Source organism: Chinchilla lanigera, unplaced genomic scaffold, assembly GCF_000276665.1.
Source record: "Chinchilla lanigera isolate Chin_1 unplaced genomic scaffold, ChiLan1.0 scaffold00066, whole genome shotgun sequence".
Lineage (NCBI taxonomy): Eukaryota > Metazoa > Chordata > Mammalia > Rodentia > Chinchillidae > Chinchilla > Chinchilla lanigera.
The window spans coordinates 13,169,013-13,195,751 of record NW_004955467.1 but is presented as its reverse complement, the minus strand read 5'-3'; the positions used below and the strand labels follow the sequence as shown (position 1 = coordinate 13,195,751).

The following is a 26,739-nucleotide window of genomic DNA, read 5'->3' as shown; positions in this document are numbered from 1 at the left end:
GCCTGGCAAGCGTGAGGTCATGAGTTCGATTACTGGTACTAGAAAAAAAAAAAAATACAGAGAATTAATGAAACAAAGAGTTGGTTCTTTGTTTTGTTTTTTTTTTGTTTGTTTGTTTTTGGTTTTTTTTTTGTTTTTCCCAGGTACCAGGAACCGAACTCACGACATTGTGCTTGCCAGGCAGGCGCTTTGCCGCTGAGCTAAATCCCCAGCCCCTGGTTCATTGAAAAAATAAAATAAAATTGATAAACCCCTAGCCAACCTTATGAAAACAAGGAAAGAAAAAACTCAAATCCATGCAATAAGGAATGAAAGAGGTGAAATCACTACAGATCCTGAAGAAATTCAGAAGATCGTTAATACCTACTTTGAAAATCTTTACTCTCATAGGGAAACACAGAAGAAATGGACAGATTCCTAGATACATATGAATTACCAAAGCTGAATCAAGAAGATCTAAAAATCTTGAATAACCCCAATATCAGCCAATGAAATTGAAAATGTAATAAAGAAAAAAAAATCTACCAACAAGGAAAAGCCCAGGTCCTGGTGGATTCACAGCTGAATTCTACAGGAAATTTAGAGAAGATTTACTAGCAATTTTTCTCCTTCTAGCTGGCACCAAGCGATGGGCATCTCGCAGGACAACTGGCACAAGAGCCGCAAGACCCAGGGCAAAAGGAAGCCCGCTACAAGAAGCGGAAGTATGAGTGGGTCGCCCTGCCGCCAACACGAAGACTGGCCCCCGCCACATACACATAGTCCGAGTTCAAGGAGGCAACAAGAAGTACCCGGCCCTGCGGCTGGATGTGGGGAACTTCTCCTGGGGCTCTGAGTGTTGTACTTGAAAAACAAGGATCATTGATGTTGTTTACAATGCATCCAATAACGAACTGGTCTGCACTAAGACCTGGGTATTTTTCCAGAAGAACTGAAAACCTCATACCACAGCAATATATGTGCACCCATGTTCATAGCAGCGCAATTTGTCATAGCTAAATCTTGGAAACAACCCAAATACCCATCAACAGAGGAATGAATAAAAAAGATGTGGTATTTTTATACAATGGAGTAGTACTCAGCTATAAAGAAAGATAAACTAGAGGCTTTTATAGGTAAATGGATGCAACTAGAAACCATACTCGCAAGTGAAATAAATCAGACTCACATGTATAAATGTTGCATTTCCTCCCTACTATAAGAACCTGAAAGAGTAGGTAAAATTTGATGGGTATAATAGATATTGTGAAAGGGAAAGAAACTGGTCAAATAGGAAGGAGCAACTGAGATGAAGGAGGGGAGAGGAAAAAGAAAGAAGGAAAAGAAAAAAAAACATGTATATGTATACACAGGATAGCTAGGATAATTGTACTACTAATACCTGTTAGTTTATTGAAAAGAAAAGTTAATGAGTAATTGTTTGATCAATCTTAAGTGCCTATATCTGGTTATCTGTGCAACCATTTTGAAGATAACATTACGTACTATAACAACCATTGTTAATATCCCATCACCTTGTTTTGAAATTCTGTATCACTTTTTATTGTTTTCTATGCTGTTTTGTTTACTTATTTGTTTTGTTATTTTGGGATTTTTTCTTTTCTCTTTGAAATGAAAAACAAAATTTATATGTATATACAAGGATAGCTGGGATAGGTATATTGCTGAAGTCTGTAGTTTATTTACCAATTTTGCATGCTTGTATCTGGTAATCAGAACAACTGATCTGAAGACAACAATATGCAGCATAAGAACCATTGTTGAATTCCTACCTCTTGTATGGTGAAGCTCTGTATTGTTTCCAATTTTTTTTTTATTACTTGTTACTGTCTTTGATTGTTTGATCAATCTTACATTCTTACACCTGACGGACTGAACAACTTCGTTGAAGATAACAGCAAACAGTATGTAAGGGCAGCAACCACTGTTAATTCCTATTATTTTGTTTTGGGTCATGTATCTTTTTGTTGTTGTTTTTGGTTTTGTCTTCATTGTTGTTGTTTTGTTAGTTTTTTTTTTCTCTTTAAAATAAAATAAAAAGCTAGGACTAGAGTTCCCATTTGACCCAGCTATTCCCCTTCTTGGTAACTTCCTTAAAGAATTAAAAGCATCACATCACAGTAATGTACCACACCCATGTTTATAGCAGCACAGTTTATAATAGTTAAATCTTGAACACAGCCTCAATCCCCATTAATTGATGAATGGATACAGAAGATGTCGTTTTTTGTATACAAAGGGGCATTACTCAGCCATAAAGGATAAACTTGAGACACTTATCTTTTTTTGGGGGGGGGGGTTTGGTTTTTCTCTGGTACCGGGAACTGAACTCACGACCTTGCGCTTACCAGGCAGGCGCTTTGCCACTGAGCTAAATCCCCAGCCCGAGACACTTATCTTTAAGTGGGTGGACCTTGAGACTGTACTCTTCAGTGAAATAAATCAGACACATATGGGCAAATATTGCACTGTCTCTCTGGTGTGAGAAACTGAAAGTGTAAATAAGAACCAAATTGTATAATAGATACTGTGAAATAATAAGTAATTGTTCAAAAGGAAAAGGAAATGAGGGGTGGAAGGGAAAAGAAAAAAATGAGGTAAGAAAGAATAAAATAGAAACAAAGTTTTATAAATAAGGAGGGAAAGAACTAAGATGTATCATGTATAGGTACAAATTCCCTATGATGCATGTGATAATTATGCATATCTAAATTGTACCAATAAATTTAATTATTAAAAGAAAAAAAGAAAGAGCGCTGGTCGTCCCTTGTTGTTTCTGCCTGCCACTAATGTTTCTCCTCAGCAATGCCTGTCTGCCATGCCACCTTACCTTGGAGCTAGCCGTTTATCGACTTAAACTTTTTCATACTGTGAGCTAAACAAACCCTTTCCCCTTTAACTTTGAATGTCTGGCATTTTGTCTCAGCAATGAGAGAAAAGTAACTAAGACACAAGGAGAGACTCCCAAAAGGTGACTCCCTCAGCCAGGCTGTCCTGAGCATCAAAGAAAACGCACATGCTCATCCAGGTGACAGTGGCTACACTGTCAACCACCCCACTAGGTCGAACTCAGATGCTAAATTAGATGAGGGTGAGCAAACTACAGCCAACCTTCCACAAGCCATGGCCTGTCCATCATCTGTTTTTGAGTTCAAAATGGATTTTCTATTGTTTCAGTCACCAAGCATAGTGGTGCACACCTACAAACACAGAACTCAGGAGGCTGAGGCAGAAGGACTGCCATGAGTTCAGGCCAGACTGGGTTACACAGTGAGCTTGAGGCTAGCCTGAGGTACATAGGACATGCTGTTTCAAATCAATCAATCAATAAATAAATAAATAAAAGCTTTGTTGAGATATAAATCACATGGATCCAATGTAAAGCTGTTCTTTTTAAAATGTACAATCCAGTGATCTGTAATATATTTGCATTTGTACAATTGTGACATAATACACATTTTTTTGCTTTTTGTCCTCTGTACCTGACTTATAACTGCTTCCCCAAGGCATGCCATAAAAACTAGAATTTCTCTTCCCCAAGGTAAATCATAGAAGCTCTAACCTTCCTCACCTTTCTCTCTCCTACTTTGTCCAGAAGTATGTCATAAAGACCTGAAGTTCAGCAGGGGCCCTACCCCAGACCTGGAAGGAAGGAACATTGCCCAGAAGCTGAACAGACAAGCCTTGCTGGACTTCTTCACCCAGTCTATTAGTGATAGATACATATTAATTCTCCACTGAAAACTCAAAAGCAAGGGCTGGGGGTCAAGCTCCATGGTAGTGTGCGTGCCTAGCATGTGTAATACCCAGTGTATCACCCCCAGCACCAACAACACAAGGTTCCAACAGTCCTGGAGCTGAATACATGCAGGCTCCCGGGGGTGGTAACCCTGGAGAGGACATGGAAGCTCCACATCCACCCCTTCTCCATGCCTCACCCTACCCATCTCTTCTTTTTTTTTTTTGGTTTTTCTCTGGTACCAGGAACTGAACTCACGACCTTGCGCTTGCCAGGCAGGCGCTTTTGCCACTGAGCTAAATCCCCAGCCCCCCTACCCATCTCTTCACCTGTGTGATATCCTCCATAATAAACCACCAAACGTATGTCTTTAGAGAGCTCACAGCTCCTGTGAGCTGCTCAAACAAATGAACTGAACTCAAAGTGGGGTTTGTGGGAAGCCACAGTTATGAGCTGGCTGATCAGAAGCCCAGGTAAAACAACCGGGGCATGTGAAGTGGGTGGGGAACAGTCCTGGTGACTGAGCCCTCAGCCTGTGGAATCTGATGCTGTCACCAGGGAGGCAGTGGCACAACTGAACTGAGCTGAAGGACGCCCGGCTGTGGGGTCCACTTGGCGTATGTGCTGTGGGTGGGGGAAATCTGCACAAACTGGATATCAAAAGTGATCTCTGTTGTAAGGAGAACCTGAACTAGAATTAGTTTTTCCACCATATCCTCCAAACAACCATCACCACTATCTCAGTTTAGACCATTCTGATGGCACCAAAAAGTAACTTTTCAGCAGCCGCTCCCCTCAGCCCTTAGCAACCATGTCTTCTTTCTGTCTCCATGAATTCGCCTGTACTAGACCCTCCCTGGAATGGAACCACATCATACAGGGCTTTTGTATCTGGTTTCTTTTATTCCTTTCACTGTCATTTTTACTATTTTGTAGTACTCCTCAGTATTTAGTTCCTTTTTAGCTACATAGATATAACACATTTTTTCAAAATCCACTTATCAGTTGAAGGACACTTGGGTTGCTTCTGCTTAGGGCCTGTCATGAATTGTGCTGCCAGGATGGAGCACACTGCAGGATTCTACGGCAACTCCACATTTAACACCGGAGGAACTGCCAGACTCTTTCCCAAAGAGGCTGGACCATTTTTATGATCTCACTGGCACCTCCTCATGTTCTTAAATGCTTGAGAAGAAATCAAATAGACGAAGAAGAAAATTTCATAACACCAAAATATGACATGAAATTCACATCTCGGTGCCTGTGAATAACTCTTGGAAACGCAGCTATGGCCATTCCTTTATAAATTATCCATGGCTGCTTTTGAGCTCTAAGTGCAATAGTGAGAGATCACATGGCCCACACATTGGAAAATATGTACTAGCTGGGCCTTTATAGGAAAAGTTTGACAACGTCTGCCCAGACTGCTACCTCCACCTCACTGTGATCCTCTTATCCCCAATACAGAAAAGATTCTGCACTTATAATCAGATCTAACATAACTTTCACTAACCACACAAATAATAATAACCCTAACCTCATGTGTGCATGCATACATGCATGCATGTGTGTGTAGTGTGTGTGTGTGCATGTGTGTGTGTGTTGCTAGCATCAAATGCAGGGCCTTATGCGTGCTGACCACATACTCTGCCATTGAGCTACACCCCATCCTACTCCTCTATTTTCTTGGTTATGGAACATGCAGCAGTTCTGGCCATACAGCAGCTATGTATAAATGATCAGTACATAAGGCCATAATTAGGCAGCTGGCATTATGTTGCCTGAGCAGATCGCCTGCAGGAATGCAGGTATCTTTCATCTTTACAGAACAGTAAGGACTCTAAGGACACTCAGGATGCTAAGCTTGCTAAGTAAGGTGTGCCACTCAGACTCTCACTCAGAGCCATTGCTTAGGAAGCACCAGTGTAAGACTAAGCAGAGAACAAAAGGAAAACTTACCTGCATCTGTCTTCTGGCCCATGCAAGAGTAGACAGAGGCCTGTAAATCACCCATGGCCACGCCCACCTGCGTCCCCTTTGGGATTTCAAACCATGTGTGGGAGGTTCTGCCTGCCACACTGCCTGGCTGGGCAATGTCAGGGAGCAGGTGGACAGGAAAGCCTGAGCTCCTCAGTCTGCAAAACAAAAATGGACGCCTATATTTAGCTGGTGTTCCACTTTCTGTTTTTTGTTGTTTCCAGGAAACCTGGTGAGGGAAAGCACTATGGGTCACACAGAAGAGGGGATAGAAACTAGTGTTGTCACGGACTGCCTCTTGGGCTTGTTTTAAACCAAAAGTTTGGGATTTACCTTCCAGGGAAGAAACCCACCAATTTAAACAGTAGCCATCAGATTCCATGAACGTTCCAGTATCCCACCCCCAAAGCATGCCAGGAGGCAGCCAGAGATTTGTTGTGAAGTTAAGAGTTGGTTAGCGCAATCCAGACCCCAGTCAAACCCACCAGCCTCCTGAGTATCAAATGCATCCATCACTCAAGGTTAGTGAATAACAGGGCTTCCTGTTTTATAAAACATGCTAGAAAGTCCTTTACCTGAACTACCAAGTGTTTTTTGCTTTGTTTCAGAGCTCAGAATTTGGGCCCTGAAGGAAATGGACTTAAAGGGCGCTGGACTTCTGTACCTGAAAAGGCAAACGATTGTTTAAAAAGAACCTAAAAGGCAGCCCTCCAGCCTACTACCTCCCATTCTTAATCTCAGTGAGGAATGTAATAAGCCATAAAAGTTCCAGATGGGAAAACTCCCCATGAATCTCTCTCCGGGAGGCGCCCTTTGCTAGAAACCACCCTGCAAGGTTACACTCACATCTCCAAGTTCCAGCTCTGGCTCTGGGTGTTGAAATATCCCCAGCTAGCGGCATTCTGGTCAGACATCAGGGGTCTTTGCAAGCCACACAGCATGGCAACCACGTAGTCTTGGATGGTGCCAGCTGCACTGTAGGACTGCAGGAGCTCTGGACTGTTTTTTTTTTTTTAACATCAAAAACAATTCAATAAAGTGTATACAGATGTGGATGCACATGCTGCTCCTAGCTGTGGGCAGAGGGGACTAGACACGGCATAGGTGGGACACAGCCACAACCCCTCATGCTGTGGCTCAGGTACAGCTGATCCCTGGGGCAAGGTCCTCCCAAACACTCCCAGCAAAGCCAACATGAGTCAGCCCGAGGGGAAGGAACTTTAGCAAAGAACCACTATGCTGGGAAGACAGGACATGGGAAAGCAGGTTCTTAGCGAACCCCTGGTCCCGACCCCACCACTGACCCACCATGTGACTCTCGGCAAGTCACCTGCCCTCCCTGTTCTTACCCCCACTGAGCTAGAACTGGACAATTAAGAGATCTCTGCAAAATGGAGCTGTTCTGGACCAAACCTAGATATTGTGTGTCAGGGCACACACACTGAGGCCCAGTACAACAGGAGCTGCAGCCCCTACCCACTCTCACCCCTGGAAATCCAGTGCTCATTCAAACAGCAGTTGTCTTACCTGTTTTTCAAAAGCCAGAAGATGGTTGCACAGCCAAACCCAGTGGCCACGCTGAGATGGGATGATGGCCGGGGCAGAGAAGCCAGGAACTCACTGCTACACCGGCCATCCTGCCAGGTAACCAGGTGACTCACAGCTCTGGCCTCAAACATGGGGGCAGCACTGCCCTCCACCCATTCACAGCCTGCAACCAAAGAGATGACCAAAAACGGAGAAGAGAGACCTGAGAGGCCACTGACACATCCTTGAGACGTCTTTGCTGGTGCATCTTGAACACAGATGTTTTCACCATGTGGCAATGCTTGGCTCACACGTGATTCCGGTATCAGAATGGCTATGTGACCCTAGCAAGTCATTAAATCCCTCCATTTGTCCCACATATGCTTTCTTTTAATTCATTTTTAAATTGGTATTATGTACCACTTCACACACATCTCATAAGAGAAGATATTTGGCATTCTCAAGTCCTCTGGTCTCCCTTTCCTCCCACCCTCATCAGAATACATTATCTAGGCTTGTTTCTGATTGATTACCAACATATTTTCTGTTCTTCCTTAGTTTTAGCTAACTGGTGTGTGTGTGTGTATGTGTGTGTGTGTGTGTGTGTGTGTGTGTGTGTGATGGAGAGCAAATTCAGGGCCTCACACATGCCAAGTATGCATTCTGCCACTGAGTTCCAGGCTAATTGATTCTTTTGGGTCAAACTTCACTAGCAAATCTGGCTGTCTCTACCTCACTTATCTCTTGTCACATTTTCTGGAATTATTTTCTGTTCTTATAGAAATATTTCATCCAAAACTTGCAACTAGAGACTCATAAGTGAAATAAACAAGACCTGCATGTGTAAATATCCAATTGTCTCCCTAGTATAAGAACCTGAAAGAGTAAATAAAACCTGAAAGGTACAATAGATATGGTGAAAGGGAAAGAAGTCACTCAAAGGAAAGGAACAACTGGGATGAGGCAAAGGAGAAAAGAAAGAAAGAAGGAAGGGAAAAATATATATATGTATATACAAGGGCAGCTGGGATAATTGTACTGCTGATGGCTATTGGTTTATTGAAAGGAACAGTTACTGCTTAAATTTTTTTTTTCTTCTCTTGACCAATTTTGCCTGCTTATATCTGGTAATCTGAACAACTACTTTGAAGACAACAATGTGCAATACGACAACCATTGCTGAATTTCTACCATCTTGTCTGATAAAGCTCTGTATCATTTCTAACATGTTTTTTACTACTTGTTATTGTCTTTAATCATTTGATCAGTCTTGCACTCTTGCATCTGGTAATCTGAGCAACTTCACTGAAGATACCAATATCTAATACAACAACCACTGTTCATTCCTATCATCTTGTTTTGAAACACTGTATCATCTTTATTGTTTTTGTGTTGTTTTACTTTTGTCTTTGTTATTTTGTTATTGTTTTTCTCTTTAAAATAAAAATAAATAAATATTTCACCCAAAACTGTTTCCAGTGTAGGTCTTTCTATGGCAAAGTACCCATAGGCCTCTGATACAGCCTCAGAATGCTCCTCATAGTCTTATATTTGAATGATAGTTTGATCAGGTATAACATCCTGGGTTCTAAATTCCTTTCCTTTAAATCCTTAAAAACATTATTTGTGGTAGATTATCACAAATGCTTCACTATGCCTCCCAGCAAGAGGTAGTGTCTAAATCTCATTTCCTTGAATTATGAGCTGGCCTTGGTGACTTGTTTCACCAAAAAAAAAATGAGTTGTAAGTCTTGGAATTCCCAAGGTCAGGTCATAAAGAGTGCTGTGGGAAACCAGCCTGTAGGCAAGGAGTTCAGCTACTGTGAGGACCGTGCTGGAGACCAGAGGGAGAGGCCACATGCAGGCATCTGGCGGATGTTTCCAGGTGAGCCCAGCCTTGTAGCCCTCCCTCCACAACACCAGGCACTGACCAAAGCCATCATGAACCTCCTGACCAGTCTGCCCACCAGCTGAACACGAAAGGCAACTTCCACCAGTTCCATGTAGAACAGTCAGTTGGCTGAACCCTGTCCAACTCCTGACTTAGGAAACACAGTTAAGATGGTGGTAATTTTAAGTCACTAAGTTTGGAAGTAGTTTGTGACACAAAAACAGATAATCGAAATATGATTCCAGCCTGCACTGTGCTGCACACCTCTAATGCCAGCACTCCTGAGGCTGAGGCAGGAAGATTGCTATGAGTTTGAGGCCAACCTGGGCTACATAGTGAGTTCAAGGTCAGTCTGGATTACAGAGCAAGACTCTGTTTCAAAACAAAGCAAAACAAAAAATGATTCCATTCTATTTTTTTTTTTTCAGTACTTGGGATTGAACCCATGGTCTGCACTAACCTACATCCACAGCCCTCTTTTTATTTTTTATTTTGACACAGAGTTTCACTAAGTCACTAAATTGACGAGGCTAGGCTCCAACTTTTGATCCTCCTGCCTCAGCCTCCTACAGTGCTAGGATTATAGCTATGTACCAGCACACTTGGCTAAAACAGGCTCATTTTTTTAACTTGCAGTACTAGGTATAGAAACAAGGCATTCTACCACTGAGCTACATTCCCTGCATTTTTTTTTTTACTTCGTGTTGCTACAGAAAAAGTCTAATGTCAATCTGCTTCTTATTCACTTATATGAAATCTTATCTTTGGCTCTGTAAGCTTTTGAAATTTTCTCTTTGATCTTCTTTCTTTTTCTTTTTGCAGTGCTAGGAGTTGAACTGGGCCTTTGCACTGAGCTACATCCTCAGCCCTTTTTTTTTTTACTTATTTTGAGAGAAAGTTTTACTAAGATATCCAGGCTGGGATGGAACTTGTGATTTTCCTGTCTCAGTATTTGAATTCTTAAAAGATACATTCACCAGCATATACCTACTAGTGAGGACTTTCTTAACATTCTGTGGAGGGCTGGGGATATAGCTCAGTGGCATAAGCACCTGCATGGCTAAGCGCAAGGTCCTGAGTTCGATTCCTGGTACCAAAAAAAAAAAAAAATCTGTGAGCCACTCTTGGAGATAGACTGAGTGCATTTTGCATTGAGAAATAGGAGTACTACTACTGGTAGCATGAGCCTTTGGAAGCCAGGGCAGAAAACTGTGGTTTAGATCTGGAATGTCCCCCAAAGGCCATGTGCCAGGGGCTTATTGCCAGCTAATGAGCTTTTAGCAAGTGACTGGACCATGAGTGTTCTAACTTCATCAATGGATTCATGCATCGACAGGTTATAGCTCAACCAGCTTAGTAGGAGGTAGGGCCTAATTAGATGAAGACGGTCACTAGCTTTGAAGGACAGATTTTGTCCCCTACCTACCTTGCTGGCTTTTCCCTCTCCTCTCTTTTCTTCCCTCTCCTCTCCTCTCTTTTCTCTTTCACCATCTCATCTCTTCCACTTCCTCCTCTCCCTCTCCCTCTCTCTCCTTCCTGGTTGCTTTCTGTCCAAGGCAATGAAACCAGCCAGCAATGGACGGAAACCCCTGAAACCATAAGCCACAATAAAACTTTCCTCTTTTAAATTGTTTTTCTCAGGTCACAGTAATGGAAAGTGAACGCAAGACCTTTTTGGTTGGGAGTATTTCATCTTACTTTGTCAATTATGGGAAATTTTTCTCCATTCTTTTCTCAAATATTTCCTCCTTTCTAATTTTATTTTTCCCTTTCCAGGATTCTTATTAGTTACATGCTGGTGCTATTTCTATCTTCAAGATCTTGCATATATTTCTTCTACTTCTTTGTTCTTTCTTCCTTCCTACTAAGAGATTGCCTTATCATATCTTCCATTCTCTGGTTTGTTCTGAGGTTTTATTCACTCTGCTATTGACCTCATACATTCTTTGTTTCAACTGCTATATTTTCATACCTAAATATTTGCTCTTTTTTATATGTTCTTTTGTTCCATGCTTGATGAGATTTTCCTTTAATGTTGTTTACTGTATCAAGCTAATTTTAAATTCTCAGTGTGTCCTACGCTGAGTTCTGCCTCTGATGATACAATCAAATCAAATAACCCAGCACAATGCTCCCCTTGTGAAACCGCTGTGCTCTTCAGTTCTCCTGTTGTCCTGGCCCATGAGATCATTTGCTCCTGGAAACACTGGTTACATTGCCAGGCAATTTGAAGGGCCAGGCCTCAGTTTCTGCCACCTCCAGTGACCTAGGAATGATGCAAGAGTCCTGGAGCCGATTCACCAATAAATCTACAACAAACCCACACCCACCGCACAAAGTATCTCCGCAGGCCCAGGCTTCCCATTTGTCCCCCAAAAAATAATGTTATGAGGACCTTAGATTGTAGGTCCTGGAGTTTGAAGGGAACAATTGATCTTCTCTGCTGCCTTGATCTTATCCCCCAAAACTGCTGAGTTCCCGAAGGCACAGAGACAGGTGACCACAGGGAGCAAGGGGAGGCAGCAGTTTCCCTTCTGGCTGGCCTTCCCACCCGCAGTGTTGGCTGCTTCTGGCCAAGATCCAAACCACCAACCCACACACTCCAGCTCAAAAGAGCCCTGTCACCCCAAGGTTTCTCATGGTGCTCTCCCCTTTTCTTAATGGTTTCCCCCTCCTAATATTTCCCTCAAACTTGATCTTGGAAACAAAAGCTGGTAGTCACACTATCTCATCATCTTGATGGAAACTGTATCTAGAAGTCCAGAAGGCACTTAAAACTTTGTTACCCCAGATCCTAATGGCCCAGCCACTTTACTCTGGGCTAGTAGCAAAGAGAAGCACTATAGTTAGGATAGGAGTATGTATGCTGTGTATATAGGGTTGTATATATCAAATGAGTTAACAAATACGTATTTATATATAAAGCTGTATTGGTCAACTTTCTCTTGCTGGGACAAAATACCTGATACACACAATTAAAGTAAGAAAGGTTTATTTTGGCTCACAGCTTCAGAGGTTTTGGCGCACACTTGACCAGCTCTAAGGCAGAAACGTCATGACAGAAGGTCATGATGGAGGAACGCTGCCCTTCTCACAGCAGACAAGGAACAGAGTGAGAGGGAAAAAGCCAGAAACACAGAAAGGGGCTGAGGACAAGAATTTATCCTTCCAGGTTAAGTCCTCAGCCAGGCCTCACCTCTTAACAGCACATCCACCTATGAACTCACCAAAAGGGGTTAGAGCCCTATGATCTAACCACCTACCAAAAGCCAAATTCTGAATACATCAGTCTCTTGGAGGACTTTTTATATAAACCATAACAAAAGTGCTCAGAACAATACCTGGCACATAATGAATGTTCCATTAATACTCACTAGTATTCACCTTCACAAAGGTGAAGAGAAAGAGAATGATGAACATTTAGCTTCTGTTATACTTTGTATTTGGAATGTCCAGCTATGTCTTGTGCATCCAAGGCTCAGCCCCCAGCTTGGTGCTACCAGAAAGTGGTAGAATTTTTAAGAGATGGGGAGTAGTGAGAGCTCTTTAGGGCACTGGGGATGTGACCTCAAGATATTGTGGGGCTCTGATTTCTTCTGCCTACTTTTCCACTTTCCAGCCATGAGGTGAGCAGTTTTGCTCCCCGACACATTCCCACCACGTTCCCACCATGATGTGGTGCCCCTAGCCCAAAATAATAGAGCCAATCGATCATGGGATAGAAAATAAAACTTTTCCCCATACACTTATCATTACCTTGGGTATTTGTTATAGTAATATAACATAATATAGACTAACATGGCTTTAAACTCTGCCCACAGCCCCAGACTTCTTCAGCAGTGTTTGAGAAAGACAATGTCCTCCTTTATATATCCTTGTGAGTTCTCCTCTCCATACCACCACGCAATATAAATACAACCACAGTAGCAAAATGGGGAAAGAACGTTAACACTAAGCTGAAGCCCAAAACAAGTTAATAGCAACTGACAACCCCCAAACCTACTGAATAGAGACGAGAACCTCACCTCACCACCATTATAGAATGGTGCTTACTATAAGCCAAGCAGGGAAAATGCCACAAAAGAAAAAAAAAGCTGTGTCCGATACCAGATCCAGATTGGGTGCCAAGGCCGTTATATTTTCCTACAAATCTGTCCACCAAAATCCAAAGAGAGAGACTTATCTGCCCCTCTCCACTTAGTTGCAGGCCATGAGATATCCATCCATTCTTTAACGTGGCCATGCAGGGTTGTGTGATCCCTTTACTGAGTATCTAATGTGTACTAGGCATTGGTTCTCATCCCTGAAAATACAGCAGTGAACAAGAGAAAGTCACAGCCTCAGGACATTGTTGCTAGAAATGGAGACAGAACATAAACAAGCAAACATACAGGACCAGGTACTTTTAGTTACTATGAAGAAATATGCAGGCTAAGGGCAGAATGATAGGTTGCTGAGATGGTCATGGAAGCCCTCTCCAAGGTGACAGGTAAGCAGGGACCTGAAGGAAGTAGGGCAGTGACCCTTAATAGCTGGGGACACATGTTTCAGGTAGACAGAAGAGTGAGGAACAAAGGCTCTGAGGGACCTTGTCAAGAAATCACTGGTTAGTTTCTGTTATGGTTGATACACTGTGTCAATTTGAGAAGTCTAGACGCTTAACTAAGTAACTCAGCAGTTCTACATCCCAGTGTGTAGAGGACATGCCCTTACCCCTCTAGGATGTTGTGCATTGTGTCAACTTGGAAAGTTTAACAGTTTAATTAATTGACTTGGCAGGGGTCCAGGGTCCTCACTTTGTAAGAAGCCTGAGCCTGTGCAAGAGGAGTGCACAGAGATGGTGTGAGTGCTATACCCACCCCAGGCAGATAGCCTGCATACAATATATGAGGGGGAAAGAGGCTTGTTCTTCTCCTTTTTGCTCTTGTTGCTTTTGCTGTCTTCTGCCGCCTTCAAGTGTTGCCCCTCAGCCATACCACCCTGCCTTGGAACCAGCTGACCATGGACTGAAACCCCCACAAACTGTGTGAGCTAACTAAACCTTTCCCTCTTTAACTTTGGGCATCAGGTATTTTGTCCCAGCAACAAGAGAAAAGTAACCAACACAGTATCCCTGGCCACACCTGCAGAGCAGAGGGGAAAATTGCAGATAAAGGTTTTTGGGGACCATGCACCTGCAACGTCTGCTTAGCATCATTTTAAATTTTACCTGGGGCAGAGGAGGAGGTGGGAGGGAATGGAGGGCTTCCTCCTGGGAGTAATCTACCCCACAGCTTCGTTTCTGTCTAAATCTAAGGCTGAGATACTTATTCTAGCCCTAAAGCTGGATCTCTAGCTTTAAAAAAAAAAAAAAAAAAAAAAACTCTTTGTCTACTTCCAAAACTCTTTTGAGCCCATTAAAAAAATTTTCAAACTGTTATTTTATTGTAAAACAAAACTACAGTGTACATGATAAATGTGCCAGGTATTGTTTGAAGACTTTAGAAATATTGATTTATTTAATCTACATGATAACATTATAAGGTAATGTGATAATTATCTCCACATAAATTTAAAGAAAAGACACATAAGAAAAACTAAGCATGAAATTTTAAAAATTTTCCCAAGTTCACACAGTAAGTGTTAGAATCAGGATTCAAATCTAAGTAGTAGTAGTCTATTCCAGGACCTGACTCAATGACTATCTTCTACCTTTCTTTCCTTTTTTTTTCTTTCTTTTAATAAAGAATTGATGCATTTTTTAAAGTTTTTAATGACATAAGTCAGAAGTAGATGCATTCCCAACATAAAATCTACAAATAGTACTACAGGGCTGGGGATTTAGCTCAGTGGCACAAGTGCCTGCCTGCAAGCACAGGGTCCTGAGTTCAATTCCTGATACAAAAAAAAAAAAAAAAAAAGTACAACTAGTACTACAGATAAAGCAAAGGGCCTGCTTGCCCATCCCCCACCTGAGTCACAGCTCCCTTCCTACCAACTAGTATTTGCAGGTATCTGTCCAAAGTTTTTACACTGATACATGTTTTGTTTTGTTTAATTAATTTAGGCATGGGGGGTAGCCTATTTTTTAACAGTCTGTACTGTACTCGTTGCTGTCCAACAATATGGTCTTGAGTTCTCTATATGTCAGTACACTTGAAGGTATTGCATTATCATTCCACAGCAAGGGCCTGCCAGCATTTATCTCAGATAAAGGTCTCATTTTTGCTACTATAAGCAAAGACGCTGTGAAGGACCATTTTGATGCGTCCCCCTGCACATGTTTTCCAGTGCTTTTCAAGGACAGATTCCAAGTAGAACTCAGAGTCATAGCAACCACCTTATTTGTAATAGGCTCTGCCAAACCGCCTTCCAGCTGTACTAATTCACACCAGCGGCAGCAGCATTTAAACCTTCCCTATCCCTTACTGCCCTTGACATGCCCAAACTCTCCGATTTTCTTACCATCTGTGATGGAAAATGATTTCTCATTGCTGTTCTCATCCGCTCTTCTCTAATTACTAATGACATTGTACATCTCCTCAGATGTTTATGGGCCACTGTATTTCCTCTTCTAGGAACTGTGTGTTGAGATTCTTTGCCCATTTGCCCTTTCTTTGTTACTGCTTCTTTATTCATGTTGATGTCTATCTTTTGTCTCTACACAGGCAGATATTTTCTTCTAAATCTGCCGCTCATCTTTTAGCTTTGTTTTATGATCCTTTTTTCTCTCCCGCTTTTACTGAGCCTGAAAATGGAATGTGAAAACAAGCAAAACCGCAGGCCTCTTAGAAAATACTAATCACTCCCTCTCCTCCAACCTGCCTGCCTGTGCGCCCACTGAAGCACTTAGCTCTCCGTTTGCGTTCACAGGTGCCTGACTGTGTGGCCGCGTCTAGAAGGTAGAGGCTTCATCCTCTCATTGCTGCTTCTCCCTTCGGGCCCAGCACAGGGACTTATATGCTGTAGGTACTGAAGCCAAACTGAATTAAGGCTACCATTTAAAAAGGCACAATTTGATCCCAAATCTGATTTCACTCAACTTCACTAAGTAGGAATCAGCAGCAGCAGACAGTGGTCTTCCTCCTTCCCAGAAACAGAAAACAAAACAAGGTATGGAGCTGGCTCAATGAAATATTAAGCAGCTCTGTCCACCAATGTGGCTGATGGTTTGTGTGGTTGGTCCAGGAGAAGGACAGAAAGGAAGGCAGATGACCAGACCACAATCATTAGCTCTCTGCTGTCCTCTTTGGGAAGGGTTTTAGTATTAAAAGAACATTTATTCTCATTAATGCAGAATTAAGGAGTTTAAAAAGCTTTTACAACCTAGACTCCCTCTGAGAGGTCAGCTCTGACGCCATAATCAGCATTCTGCTCCTGCCTCTGCTTGAAGCCAAACAGCTCCCAAAGTCTCAGCTGGCCTGACAACGAGCAGATGAGGGAGGGAAGAGGGGGGAAAAAAAGGCTATGTTGGCTTCCACAGTTATCCAACCCTGTGTTGGGCATGATCAAATTACACATCATCAGACACCAGAGTCAAGTCACCGCTCACTCAGCCCAGGGGCCTCCGAGTCACTCTCCAGGCAGAAAGAGGTGAATTCAACGTTCCTAGCCTCATAACTTTATCTCCCTGATACATCTCCCTGAAGCTGCTGTCCATCTTCCACTTAAAACACGAGTACTCAGCCAGGTACACTGCTATACGCTCACAATCCCAGTTACTCAAGAGGTTGTGGCAGGAGCATCACTTTGATCCAACAGTTCAAGGCCACCCAGGGCCACATGGTAAGACCCCAATCTTAAAAAAAAACTACACTCGGGGCTGGGGATTTAGCTCAGCGGCAAAAGCACCTGCCTGGCAAGTGCAAGGTCGTGAGTTCGGTTCCCGGTACCGGAGAAAACCCAAAAAAAAAAAAAAAAAACTACACTCAAATGCTGACTTTGAAGAAGCCTGGTAATGGAGACACATTGGTTCATAACACCATTCTCCCTATCTTATGTCTATATATAAAAATTTGATAATTTTAAAAAATGCTAATGCCTAGCATAACAGGGAGCTCATGGCTTCCTATAAGAGCCCAATCCTTGGACAATCTGGTAGGAAGTCTCTCTTCAATGAGCCATTGGGCCCTCCGGTAGTGTCTAGAGTCAGACAGACCAGTCTGGATTCAAATGCTGGGGCCGCCACTTGCTGCCCTATGACCCTGAGCATTTTATCCCAAACCCTCTGAATGTCAGCTCCTCATCTGCACAATGGTGACAGTCACCTTCATCTTAAGGCTGTTGGGAAATACGGATGAGGTCATGCAAGAAACGTCCTTGCCCGGCACCTGGCATGTTAGGTGCCTGCTGTTGGTTCTCCTGGCTTGATCTCTTCCTGGGAGCCAAATAAAACAAGTCACCCTCCTCCTCACTGTAGCACACCTGCAACAGATGACCAATTCAGTAACACTCTGCAAGAAGCCTTTAAGAAGACTACTCCCTAGAATTGAAAAATCACAAATAGCTGTGATTATATAAAGGACAAAAACTAGGCCCAAATTCCAAAGAATTGCCTCTGTGTCTTGGCATCAAGTAGAGTTACAGCTAATCTTGTGGTTGTCAACACTAGTATTCTCAGTCACTGATACAAATAAAGACAAAGCTTTAGAAAATCCACTCCAAGCCTGTAATTCCAGCTGCTGGGAGGCTGAGGCAGGAGAATCACTGCAAGTTCGAGGCCAGCCTGGCTACATAGTGAGTTCAAGCCCAAGTTGGACTACACAATGAGAGGATGTCTCTAAAAAAAAACAAAAAAATCCACTCCACTAAAGTCTACAGAGGAATCAGAGAGGATTCACTCTTCCCCTGCCTATGCATACAGAAAACACAGCCGGGCGTGGCGGCGCACATCTCTAATCCCAGCACTCAGGAGGCTGAGGCAGGAGGATCGCTGCGAGTTTGAGACCCGCCTGGGCTACAAAGTGTGCTCAAGGCCAGCCTGAACTGCATAGTGAGACCCAGTCTCAAAAAGACCAAAAAAACATACAGAAAGCGCTGCTGTGAGTAGTTCACCTCATCACAAAATTTGCACAAAATATGGAGGCAGCGTCAGTTATCTCCTTCTGAGGAACAAGACGTTCTTCCCATTGGATGATGAGCTGGTGCTGCTTGGACCGTCTTTTGCAGCCCTCTTCTCGCATGGTAAGTGATCTGCAGCAGGATGAGGCTGTCTCCCCACGCCCAGCATACCTTGGCCTGCGTTCCACAATACGACGCCATGCATCTGTCCTGACACTCCAATGGCCCCGACTTTCCGGAGCTGCTGCCCAGGAAGAGCAGCGAGGCACTCGTTTAGGGCTCGGATGATCCTACTCACATCCTGCTCCCGCCCCTGGAAACAGAACAGGACACTTTGGCAGGGACAGACAAACAAGCAGGGAAGGAGGCCACAAGGATTTCCTGGGGGACAGCTGCCAGCTCAATCCACCAGGGTCACTTCCCAGACCTGCTGCATGGTCTCAGATGTGGGATATGGGACTGAGGGCTTGCTGCCACCTCCAGCAGGGCCTGGGATAGGACTGTGGCAGTAGGGGCCCACTCCCTGCCTTCACAGACCAGGCGCTGGACAAGATGAGGTTCAGCAAGTGGCCCCCGCCCAGTTCTCCACTGTGGGCAGGCTGAGTGAGAAAGCACTGCTCCTGTTCCATGCCATCAATCAGGGAAATCGAAGAGGGGTCTTTCTCATAAGGCATAGGGAGCAGTGGGACCCTACAACATAGGAGGAGCCTGGCAGGTGTACGGGCAAAGAGAAATTTCCCTTCCCTTCCCTTCCCCTTCACTCCAGGTTCGCTGATATGAACTAACAATGACAGATATGTAAGAGAAAAGCATACAGATTTACTCACGTGCAAAAAGGGAAAACACAGCATGGAGGAAAGTCATAGGAATGTGAATACCATGGGTCCAGTGTGATTCCAGTGTTTATGATGCTTATATGTTCCTTCTTCTATATGGCGGGGGAGAGTGAGGAATGTGGACAACTTCAGAAAGTGTTAAATAATAACTAGGAGGAGACAGAAATTAGCTTGTAAAATGATTCTCTCTGTAATCTGAATGAGCCCAAGGGGTAGACTTTACCCCATACCAGTAATCTCTACAGATATAGCTACACTGTCTCCTCTGAGACTGATGATAAGATTTCAAGTGGGGATTGGAAGGCAGTTGCGTTCCATTTGTAGTCTGGTTTTTATGTTGTTGTTTTTTCTTAAGAGGTGAAGTCTTCCTGTGTTGCCAGGCTGACATCAAATTCATAATCTCAAGCGATTCTCCTGCCTCAGCCTCCCAAGTAGCTGGGACGACAGGCACACACCCAACTTGCAGTTTAGTCTTAAAATATATAAGGTAATTCCAGAGACAGCCTCTCCATGTGCTTAGACAGGAGAATCAAAATGGTTAGAGGGACCTAGCTTTTGAACCTGCTTTTTAAAGGCCTTTTTTTTTTTTTTTTTTTTGATACTGGGAATCAAACTCAGGATCTTCTGCTTACCAGACAGGCGCTTCTGCCACTGAGCTACATCCCTGGCCTAAAGGCCTTTTAATTATTTCCTTTAGAATAAATTTTTCAGCATACCAAAAACTTGCCAAATTTGAGGGCTACCATTCTGTGAACCACAACACAGGAAAGATGTCTCCAGAAAGGCCCAAGGGACTAAGGCCTCAGGGTAAGAGACTCTTCCTGTAGGTAATGGGGGCCCCCACAGAATTCTGAAAGAAAATACTATCATCAGAGATCTTTACAGAACATTAATAGAACAATGGTATCAGCTACACAAAGGGAGACTGATAGTATCAGAGTTGGAGAAAAGATTGAAAAAGATCAGGACCATCTTTTCCTGAAGAGCCTTTTATTCTGACTTCCTCCCTCCTTGATAGCTTCCCCAGGCAGATTAACCTTGCAATGCAATTAGGTTGGTCCTTCAAACCTGCTCTGTCAACTCCGGGAACCTGAAGCAGGAGGATCATTTGAGGCCAGAAGTTCTGAGCTACATAAGACTCCGTCTTTTAGGAAAACAAATAAAAAATAAAACTGGCCCTACTTTTAAAAAAAAAAAGACAGATTAGCATTGTAACTCCATGGTAGAGCCCAAGCTTAGCATGCATGAGGCCCTGGATCAAGTCCCAGCTTAGAGGGGGGCTGTTCCAAGCAGATTTAATGTAATATCATATAATACTACCAACTCCTGCAAAACAAAGCGGTCCTAATACTAATATTGTAGACAGCTAAGCTAGGCGGAAATGTAGGCAGTCAGAGGGGGCTAGGGCCACAAGAGAGCCAGGACAAAGGAGAAACACATCTCAACTGTGGCTGGGGACACATCTGCTGGAAACCAGGGCTCAAGATAACGACAAGATGACCAGGCCTGCATACTTACTCCAAGGACAAACAGCAGGCCTAACGAAGCCTAGATAGACATCAGTCACCCTAGTGGGTGACCAAGACCTCCAGACCATCATTTCTTAGAAAAGGTCTTTATTCTTTCCATTATCAGACTCTTGTTTTATGAACAGTTTTACTAAATACGTTATGTGACTTGTTTCTCTGTTGGATCACTATTACCTAAGCAACTACACTTGTACCCTTATTGGTTAATCAGCTGTAACCCACATCTTATTCATGTAGATATTGCTCTGTAAAATTTTCCTGTGAAGTGGGGTCCTCGGCAGCCCATTCAGGCTCCCTCCTGCCTCTCAGGAGCTATATCTCTCCTTCTCAATAAATATCTTCCTACTCTTAATCTCTGTTGCTCCTAGAATTCATTCTTCCATTTTTAGAGAACACAAACTTGGCATATCAGACATCTAACAGGTTGAGAGTTATAACACTTCCTTTATGTCCTATTTGGAGGTTCTGATATCACTCCCTGTAACACTAAGAGACAGGAATAAGAATTTGGAGAAGTTCAAATTGGGTCTGCGGAGTTAGATGGGGAAAATATATTTTGATATCTTAATCTGAAGTAATGCCAACTCCAAACAAGCAGTATATCCAGATGGGTGGGAGTTACAGACTCCACTCCAACAGTAGGCCATAAAGGGATATAAAACTAAGAAATCTAGATTCTGTGACCCCCTTGTCCTTTAAATGATTGATCCCTGTTACAGACCATAACTAGGATCCCACAGTCTATCACATTCCAGAAAGTTCATCGCAGAGTGCTTGGGCCTTTCCTGACAGCATCTTTCCTTTGCTGAGGATCAGAGAATGATACCTCCTCAAATGGCTGGGGAATACATGGGCTGAGCAATTTGAACTAAAGGAACAGACACACACGTTGTGCGGGGGCTGGGGGATGCAGCAGGGAAGAGCCCGGCAGATGTAGGAGCAGTGGCCAGAAACTAATCCTCTAAACCTTAAAAAGCTAAGAAAGTCACCATAAAACATTCACTTGGGAAAGCAACCCAGTTGGCATACTTATTTTGGTGAATAAGTAAATTTCAAAGTAGGTAAATCAAGAATTAAGTATCTATGCATGTTTAAAAGAATCATACCTATGCTATTAATGTTTGTGCTTAAGAAATCTTGGGGCATTTAGTATTTTAAGTAAATTTGTATGTCTAAGAGAATCTGGCTTCTGTAACTGCAATCTAAACGGCAATTGAACAGATCTAAATTTGTGAGTATAAATTAAAATCTCTACTACACTTATAAGAGGATCTGCAACATGTAAGAACACTGACGCTTTCCTTGGGTATCCATTTACATAACTTACTTGCTTTCCAAAAATTACACACTCTGAAAATATTTAAAGTCAGACAGCTTACGAAAATAAAAAAATCATGATGACAGGAACACTGAAAGAGCTTTTCAAAATTGTAGGTGGGCCGTCAGGAAGCAGATTTTTTTGTGCATGGTTTATTTAACCTGTTTCCTGGGGCGCGCATGTTGGTCACTTTCCCCCTTTGACTGCAAGCTCTAGAACACACCATAATTATATTGTGCCAAGAATCAGTTATCAGACCCTTGTTTTATGAACAGTTTTACTAAATATTATTTTCATTATCTTCTATCAGTCACATAGCCTCTGCCATATCGTTCCTGTTCTTTCCTGTTTCAATAGAAATTCCCTACAAAGGATTTTCGTTACTACTTTGTACTGCTTGCCCCCTTAAGTTTCCATTTCCCCACCTCTCTAGAACACTGATTCAAAGCTAACTAAACATGAGTTTCCCAAACTGCAAGTCCCCAAACCCCAAATAAAGTCCTTTTACTTTTGGAGTTCCTGAGGTATTTTTTTGTTATTGCTGTTGTTATGTATTTGGTTTTGGTACTCGGGGGAGGGGGAGGGGACGGGGGGAGTTGATGCTAGAAATTGAACCCAGCACATTTTACCACCAAACTATTATCCCCAGCCTAGTTTCTCAATTTGAACTGTTCAACAAACTGCAATACTGAAGCCAGAAAATAGATTAAGTGTTTAAGTGCATTTTAAAAAACTAAGGAGAGTCAGGCATTGTGATGCACCCCTGTGATCCCAGCACTAAGAGGCTGAGGCAGGAGGATCCATCTCAAGGCCCTCCTAACTATACAGTGAGATCCTGTCTCAAACAAACAACTAACGGGAGTGGGTATGTCACTCAGTAGCAGAACACCATGTACTTCGCATGTACAAAGCCCTGGGTTTATTCCCAGCACTGCATTTTAACATTTTCAATAAATAAAAATAAAATGCCTGAGGTATTTCGTTAGCCAAAATGGGATAATTATTCAAAGGCTCATATGATGGTTAAAGTGTTAGATTTTTAAATTTTTGTTTGGGGCTTTTTGGTTAGATTTCTTTCTTTTTTTAATGTGACTTATTAATGGAATAAATTTTATAAGTTGAATTTAAAAGCTTATGTCAAAACTAGGGTTCTGAGGGCTGGGGATTTAGCTCAGCGGCAAAGCGCCTGCCTGACAAGCACAAGGTCGTGAGCTCGGTTCCCGGTACCGGAGAAAAACCAAAACCAAAAAAAAAAAAAAACTAGGGTTCTGAGCCAGGCGTGGTGGCACATGCCTGTAATCCCAGCACTCGGGAGGCTAAGGCAGGAGGATCATTACGAGTTCGAGACCAGCCTGGGCTACAAAGTGAGCTCAAGGCCAGCCTGAACTGCATAGTGAGACCCTGTCTCAAAAAGACAAAAAACAAAACAAAACAAAAAAAACACTAGGGTTCTGAATTTTATAAATTGAATACTTATTTTGTTTCATCCAAAATAAACTGTTGATGGGATACAAAAAAATCATCTCAAGGCACTCAATCAACTTATTGTTTAACAACGGGAAGGACCCATGGAACATTCAGAAAGAGGAAGAGAGAGGTGGATCAGCTCTCACTAAGTATAGGTTCTTTGAGAAATTGAAAGAGCTTTCTTAGGAAATCATTCAAGGACTAAGAGGCCCCTTGATTTCCTCCACTCCTTGAAACAAACCTGATGGCCTTGTTCAGGGCAGTTCTTGGCTCCTAGCAAGCATGAACAAAGGAACAAAGAAGGAAGGCAAGGAAGGGAGAGAAAGGAGAGGGAACACAGTGCATTTTCCTGAAGGGGCAGCTCCAGAGCCTAACAAGGAAACTTTATATGTGGGAGAGCCACCAGGCAAATCAACGGGGCACTGGAAGACAGAGCGGCACAGAGGAGGAACATGGCTATGCATGATCCCCAGAGAGCAAGGCAGAACAAAAGAAAGGAGGAAGAAATATCTGCTTAAACCCGCACTGTGTTTACAGCAGTCATCAGCTGCATGCAGCTAGTCTGAATTGAGATGTAAGTGGGAAATACACACCAAATTTCAGAGATAAGACTAATACAAGATGCACAGTATCTTGTTAATAAATTTCTATTGATTATTATACATCAAAATTATATGCTCTATACCATTGGATTAAACAAAATATGTGATTAAAATGAATTTCACTCTACCCCTTTTGCTATTTTAAGTGGCTACTGGAAAATTACGGCCATAGTTCACATTTTGTAGCTTGCACTTCTGTTGGCCAACACTGGTTTAGAGTCCCCATACAGCCATCAGCTGGTGCATCGCCCCAGGACAGAGGAACCTCTGTTTAAAATGGGCCCAGGCTGGGTGAGCTGTGTGGGTGGAGATAACAGAGGAGGGAGACAGGCCAGATAGGAGTGCAGACAAGGAGGCAGTGTTGCACTCAATTCCAGTTTTGGGGGCAAGTATGATGAGGGAGTAGCCCAGGGACACACAAGGCGCATGCCCACAATATAACAGGAAAGGCCTTGCCTCATTTCTTGATTCAGAGTATCTGTGGGTCCACACCCAGATCAAAGCAAAGAAAAAAATGTGTTTAGAGACTCATTCAACCCTACTCATCCCTGCGTCCCTTTTCATAGCTAAGGAGACTGAAGCCAAGAGGAAAAATAACTGGGGCCACAGAGCTTTCCTCAGAAAACTTGTATTTTCAACTACATTTAAATGCATAGCTGCCGTGGTATACATAGTACTTCCGATGGAACAGTATGGATGCACATGATGAAAGGACACATTCATCAGGTGTTGCTACGGATTGATGGTTCTCACTCCAGGGTGACTCAGTTGAGCATATTTGGGAATGGGGAGAGATTTTTAGTTGTCACATCTGAGAGGAGGAAGTGTTCCTGGCATTTAATGGATTGAGACTAGAGATACACAAAACAATCTTCAGTACACAGGACAGTGCCCTACAACAAAGAATTACAAAGCCCAGTGCCAAGGTTGAGAAGTCACAGTAATGCCACTTGTCCCCACGCACAGCATGTATGTGGAGGATGAGGGGGAGGTGAAGGTAATTACTGACTTTTATTGGGCAGGTGTGGCATGCTGGATGTCCCTATAATCAGAAAACAGCCTAGTAGCCGGGAATAGTGGCACATGGAGGCTGAGGCAGGAGGATCGCTGCAAGTGCAAGGCCAGCCTGAGCTACAAAGTGAGCTCAAGGCCAGCCTGAACTGCTCAATGCCCAGAGTGACAGACTGAAATCCTGTCTCAAAAAAAACAGTTTTCAAGAAGGGTCCCTGGGCTGGGGATGGAGCTGCAGTACAGCACTTGATTAGTTCAATCTTCAGATTCCCAACACTACAAAAAGGTGACCTTATTTCAAGAGAAAAAGGCAATGCCCAGACCCTATAATCCTAGCTCTGCTGACCAACCCCACAGGCTGAGGAACAACTGTGCCTCCATTTCATAGTCTATGATGTGAAATAATTACTCTAAAATGCCCTGCTGCCCCAACCAAACCAGTTGTGAAAGCCTCGATGAAAACGCAAAGTGCTCTTGAAACCTTTATCTTCTGAAATGCTTCTGAGCAAGCTGGATTCTGAACCCTGAAGAACTGAGTTCAGATATACGGCAAGAGCTTATGAAAAACCAAGATCCTGGGGGTTGGACTTGGCTCAGAAAATCGAGGTTGTGGCTAGAACAGGCCTAAGAGGTCACTCATTTAAATTCAGAGAACAAGTCAGAGGTTACACAGAAGGTTGCCTCATATTAATTTCCACTGCCAATGGGCTGAACACAAAGGTACCCTTTTCAGGAAATTAATGGAATCCAGTTGAGGACTGACTGACCCTTTCTTAACCTACCCACATCTCCCAAAAAGGACCGCGGTCCTGAAATTCTGTTCCTGGACCGTGTAGCTGGCAAAAGCCACTAGGTGTAGTATATAACTGTCGACCTGATTATTTTTTAAAGTATTTTCATTGATTTATCTCTCGGTGTCTTTCTGTCTGTTCTGATGTCTTTCTTCCCACATGTCTCAAACTTTGGGGTTGGGAGACTCTTACTGAGTTGGTGTTTGATTTTCTTGATCCACATTAGCGTCTTTGGAGTAAGAAGAGCCAGTTAGGCCCGCTTCTGCCTCCGATTTCCGTAGTAAAACTCACTCTGCCCTGTGAAACAAACTGATTCCTGAACCCGAGGGCACAGGGCAAATGTGAGGGCAGACGTGAGGAGCAGTGAGCGACAAAGATAGGAAGGCCTGTGGCTCCTCCAAGCTCAGGGTGCAGAAATCGGAGAGCAGAGAGCACAGGGATCCAGCGCCTCGGCCTAGACCCCCGGAGGCCCAGGAGTGGGGAGATGTTGCCAGCAGATTAGGCAGAGTTGCAGGCAGCGAGGCCTGGGGGTAAGATAGGGGCAGACGGATGTCAGACTGGCGGGAACAGTCAGAGACATTTCTCTACGAGAGGAATCTGCTTCTGCAGGATGCCTCTTTGGACAAGAGGGGTGTCCGGAGGTTCCTGGAAGCGACGGCTCCCTGGCACTGCCTCACCTGGGGCACGGCCGCCTTGCTCTCTGCATCTGCTCGCGAGGGGCGGGCGCAGCTCGCCAGTACCACGAACCCGGATGGGCGGCTGGGTGCGGCCTCCAGCAAGGCTGCCTTCACGGACGTAGTGCCCAGGTCGATGCCCAGAGTGACACACTGTGCAGCCATAGCAGCAGCAACTAGCGCAGCTCTCTGATCTGCTACCCGCCGCACGCGCGGCCGCAGGGTTGACCCGGGAGGGAGGTGCCTGGACTGGATTTCGCCTGCCACACTTTTAGCCACACTCGACATGGCGGCCTATCGTCTTCCCATTGGCTGAGGAAAGCTGACTCTCACGCAAC

At 43.5% G+C, this 26,739-nt stretch overlaps 1 protein-coding gene across 2 annotated transcripts in view; it reads right to left on the bottom strand.

The window, feature by feature from the left end:
- Positions 1-26,680, bottom strand: part of Shpk (sedoheptulokinase) — a 40,514-nt gene extending 13,834 nt beyond the window's left edge. The window contains exons 1-5 of one of the 2 annotated variants that reach the window (XM_005399716.2): positions 26,405-26,679; positions 18,345-18,486; positions 7,244-7,427; positions 6,563-6,715; positions 5,699-5,874 (exon numbers count right to left, since the gene is read on the bottom strand). In XM_005399716.2, coding sequence (XP_005399773.2) covers positions 5,699-5,874; positions 6,563-6,715; positions 7,244-7,427; positions 18,345-18,486; positions 26,405-26,566 — 817 coding nt within the window. In that variant the 5' untranslated portion in view covers positions 26,567-26,679. Of the gene's footprint in view, positions 1-5,698; positions 5,875-6,562; positions 6,716-7,243; positions 7,428-18,344; positions 18,487-26,404 lie in introns of both variants that reach the window. The other variant, XM_005399717.2, reaches the window with a different exon arrangement.
- Between the last annotated feature and the right edge of the window lie 59 nt (positions 26,681-26,739).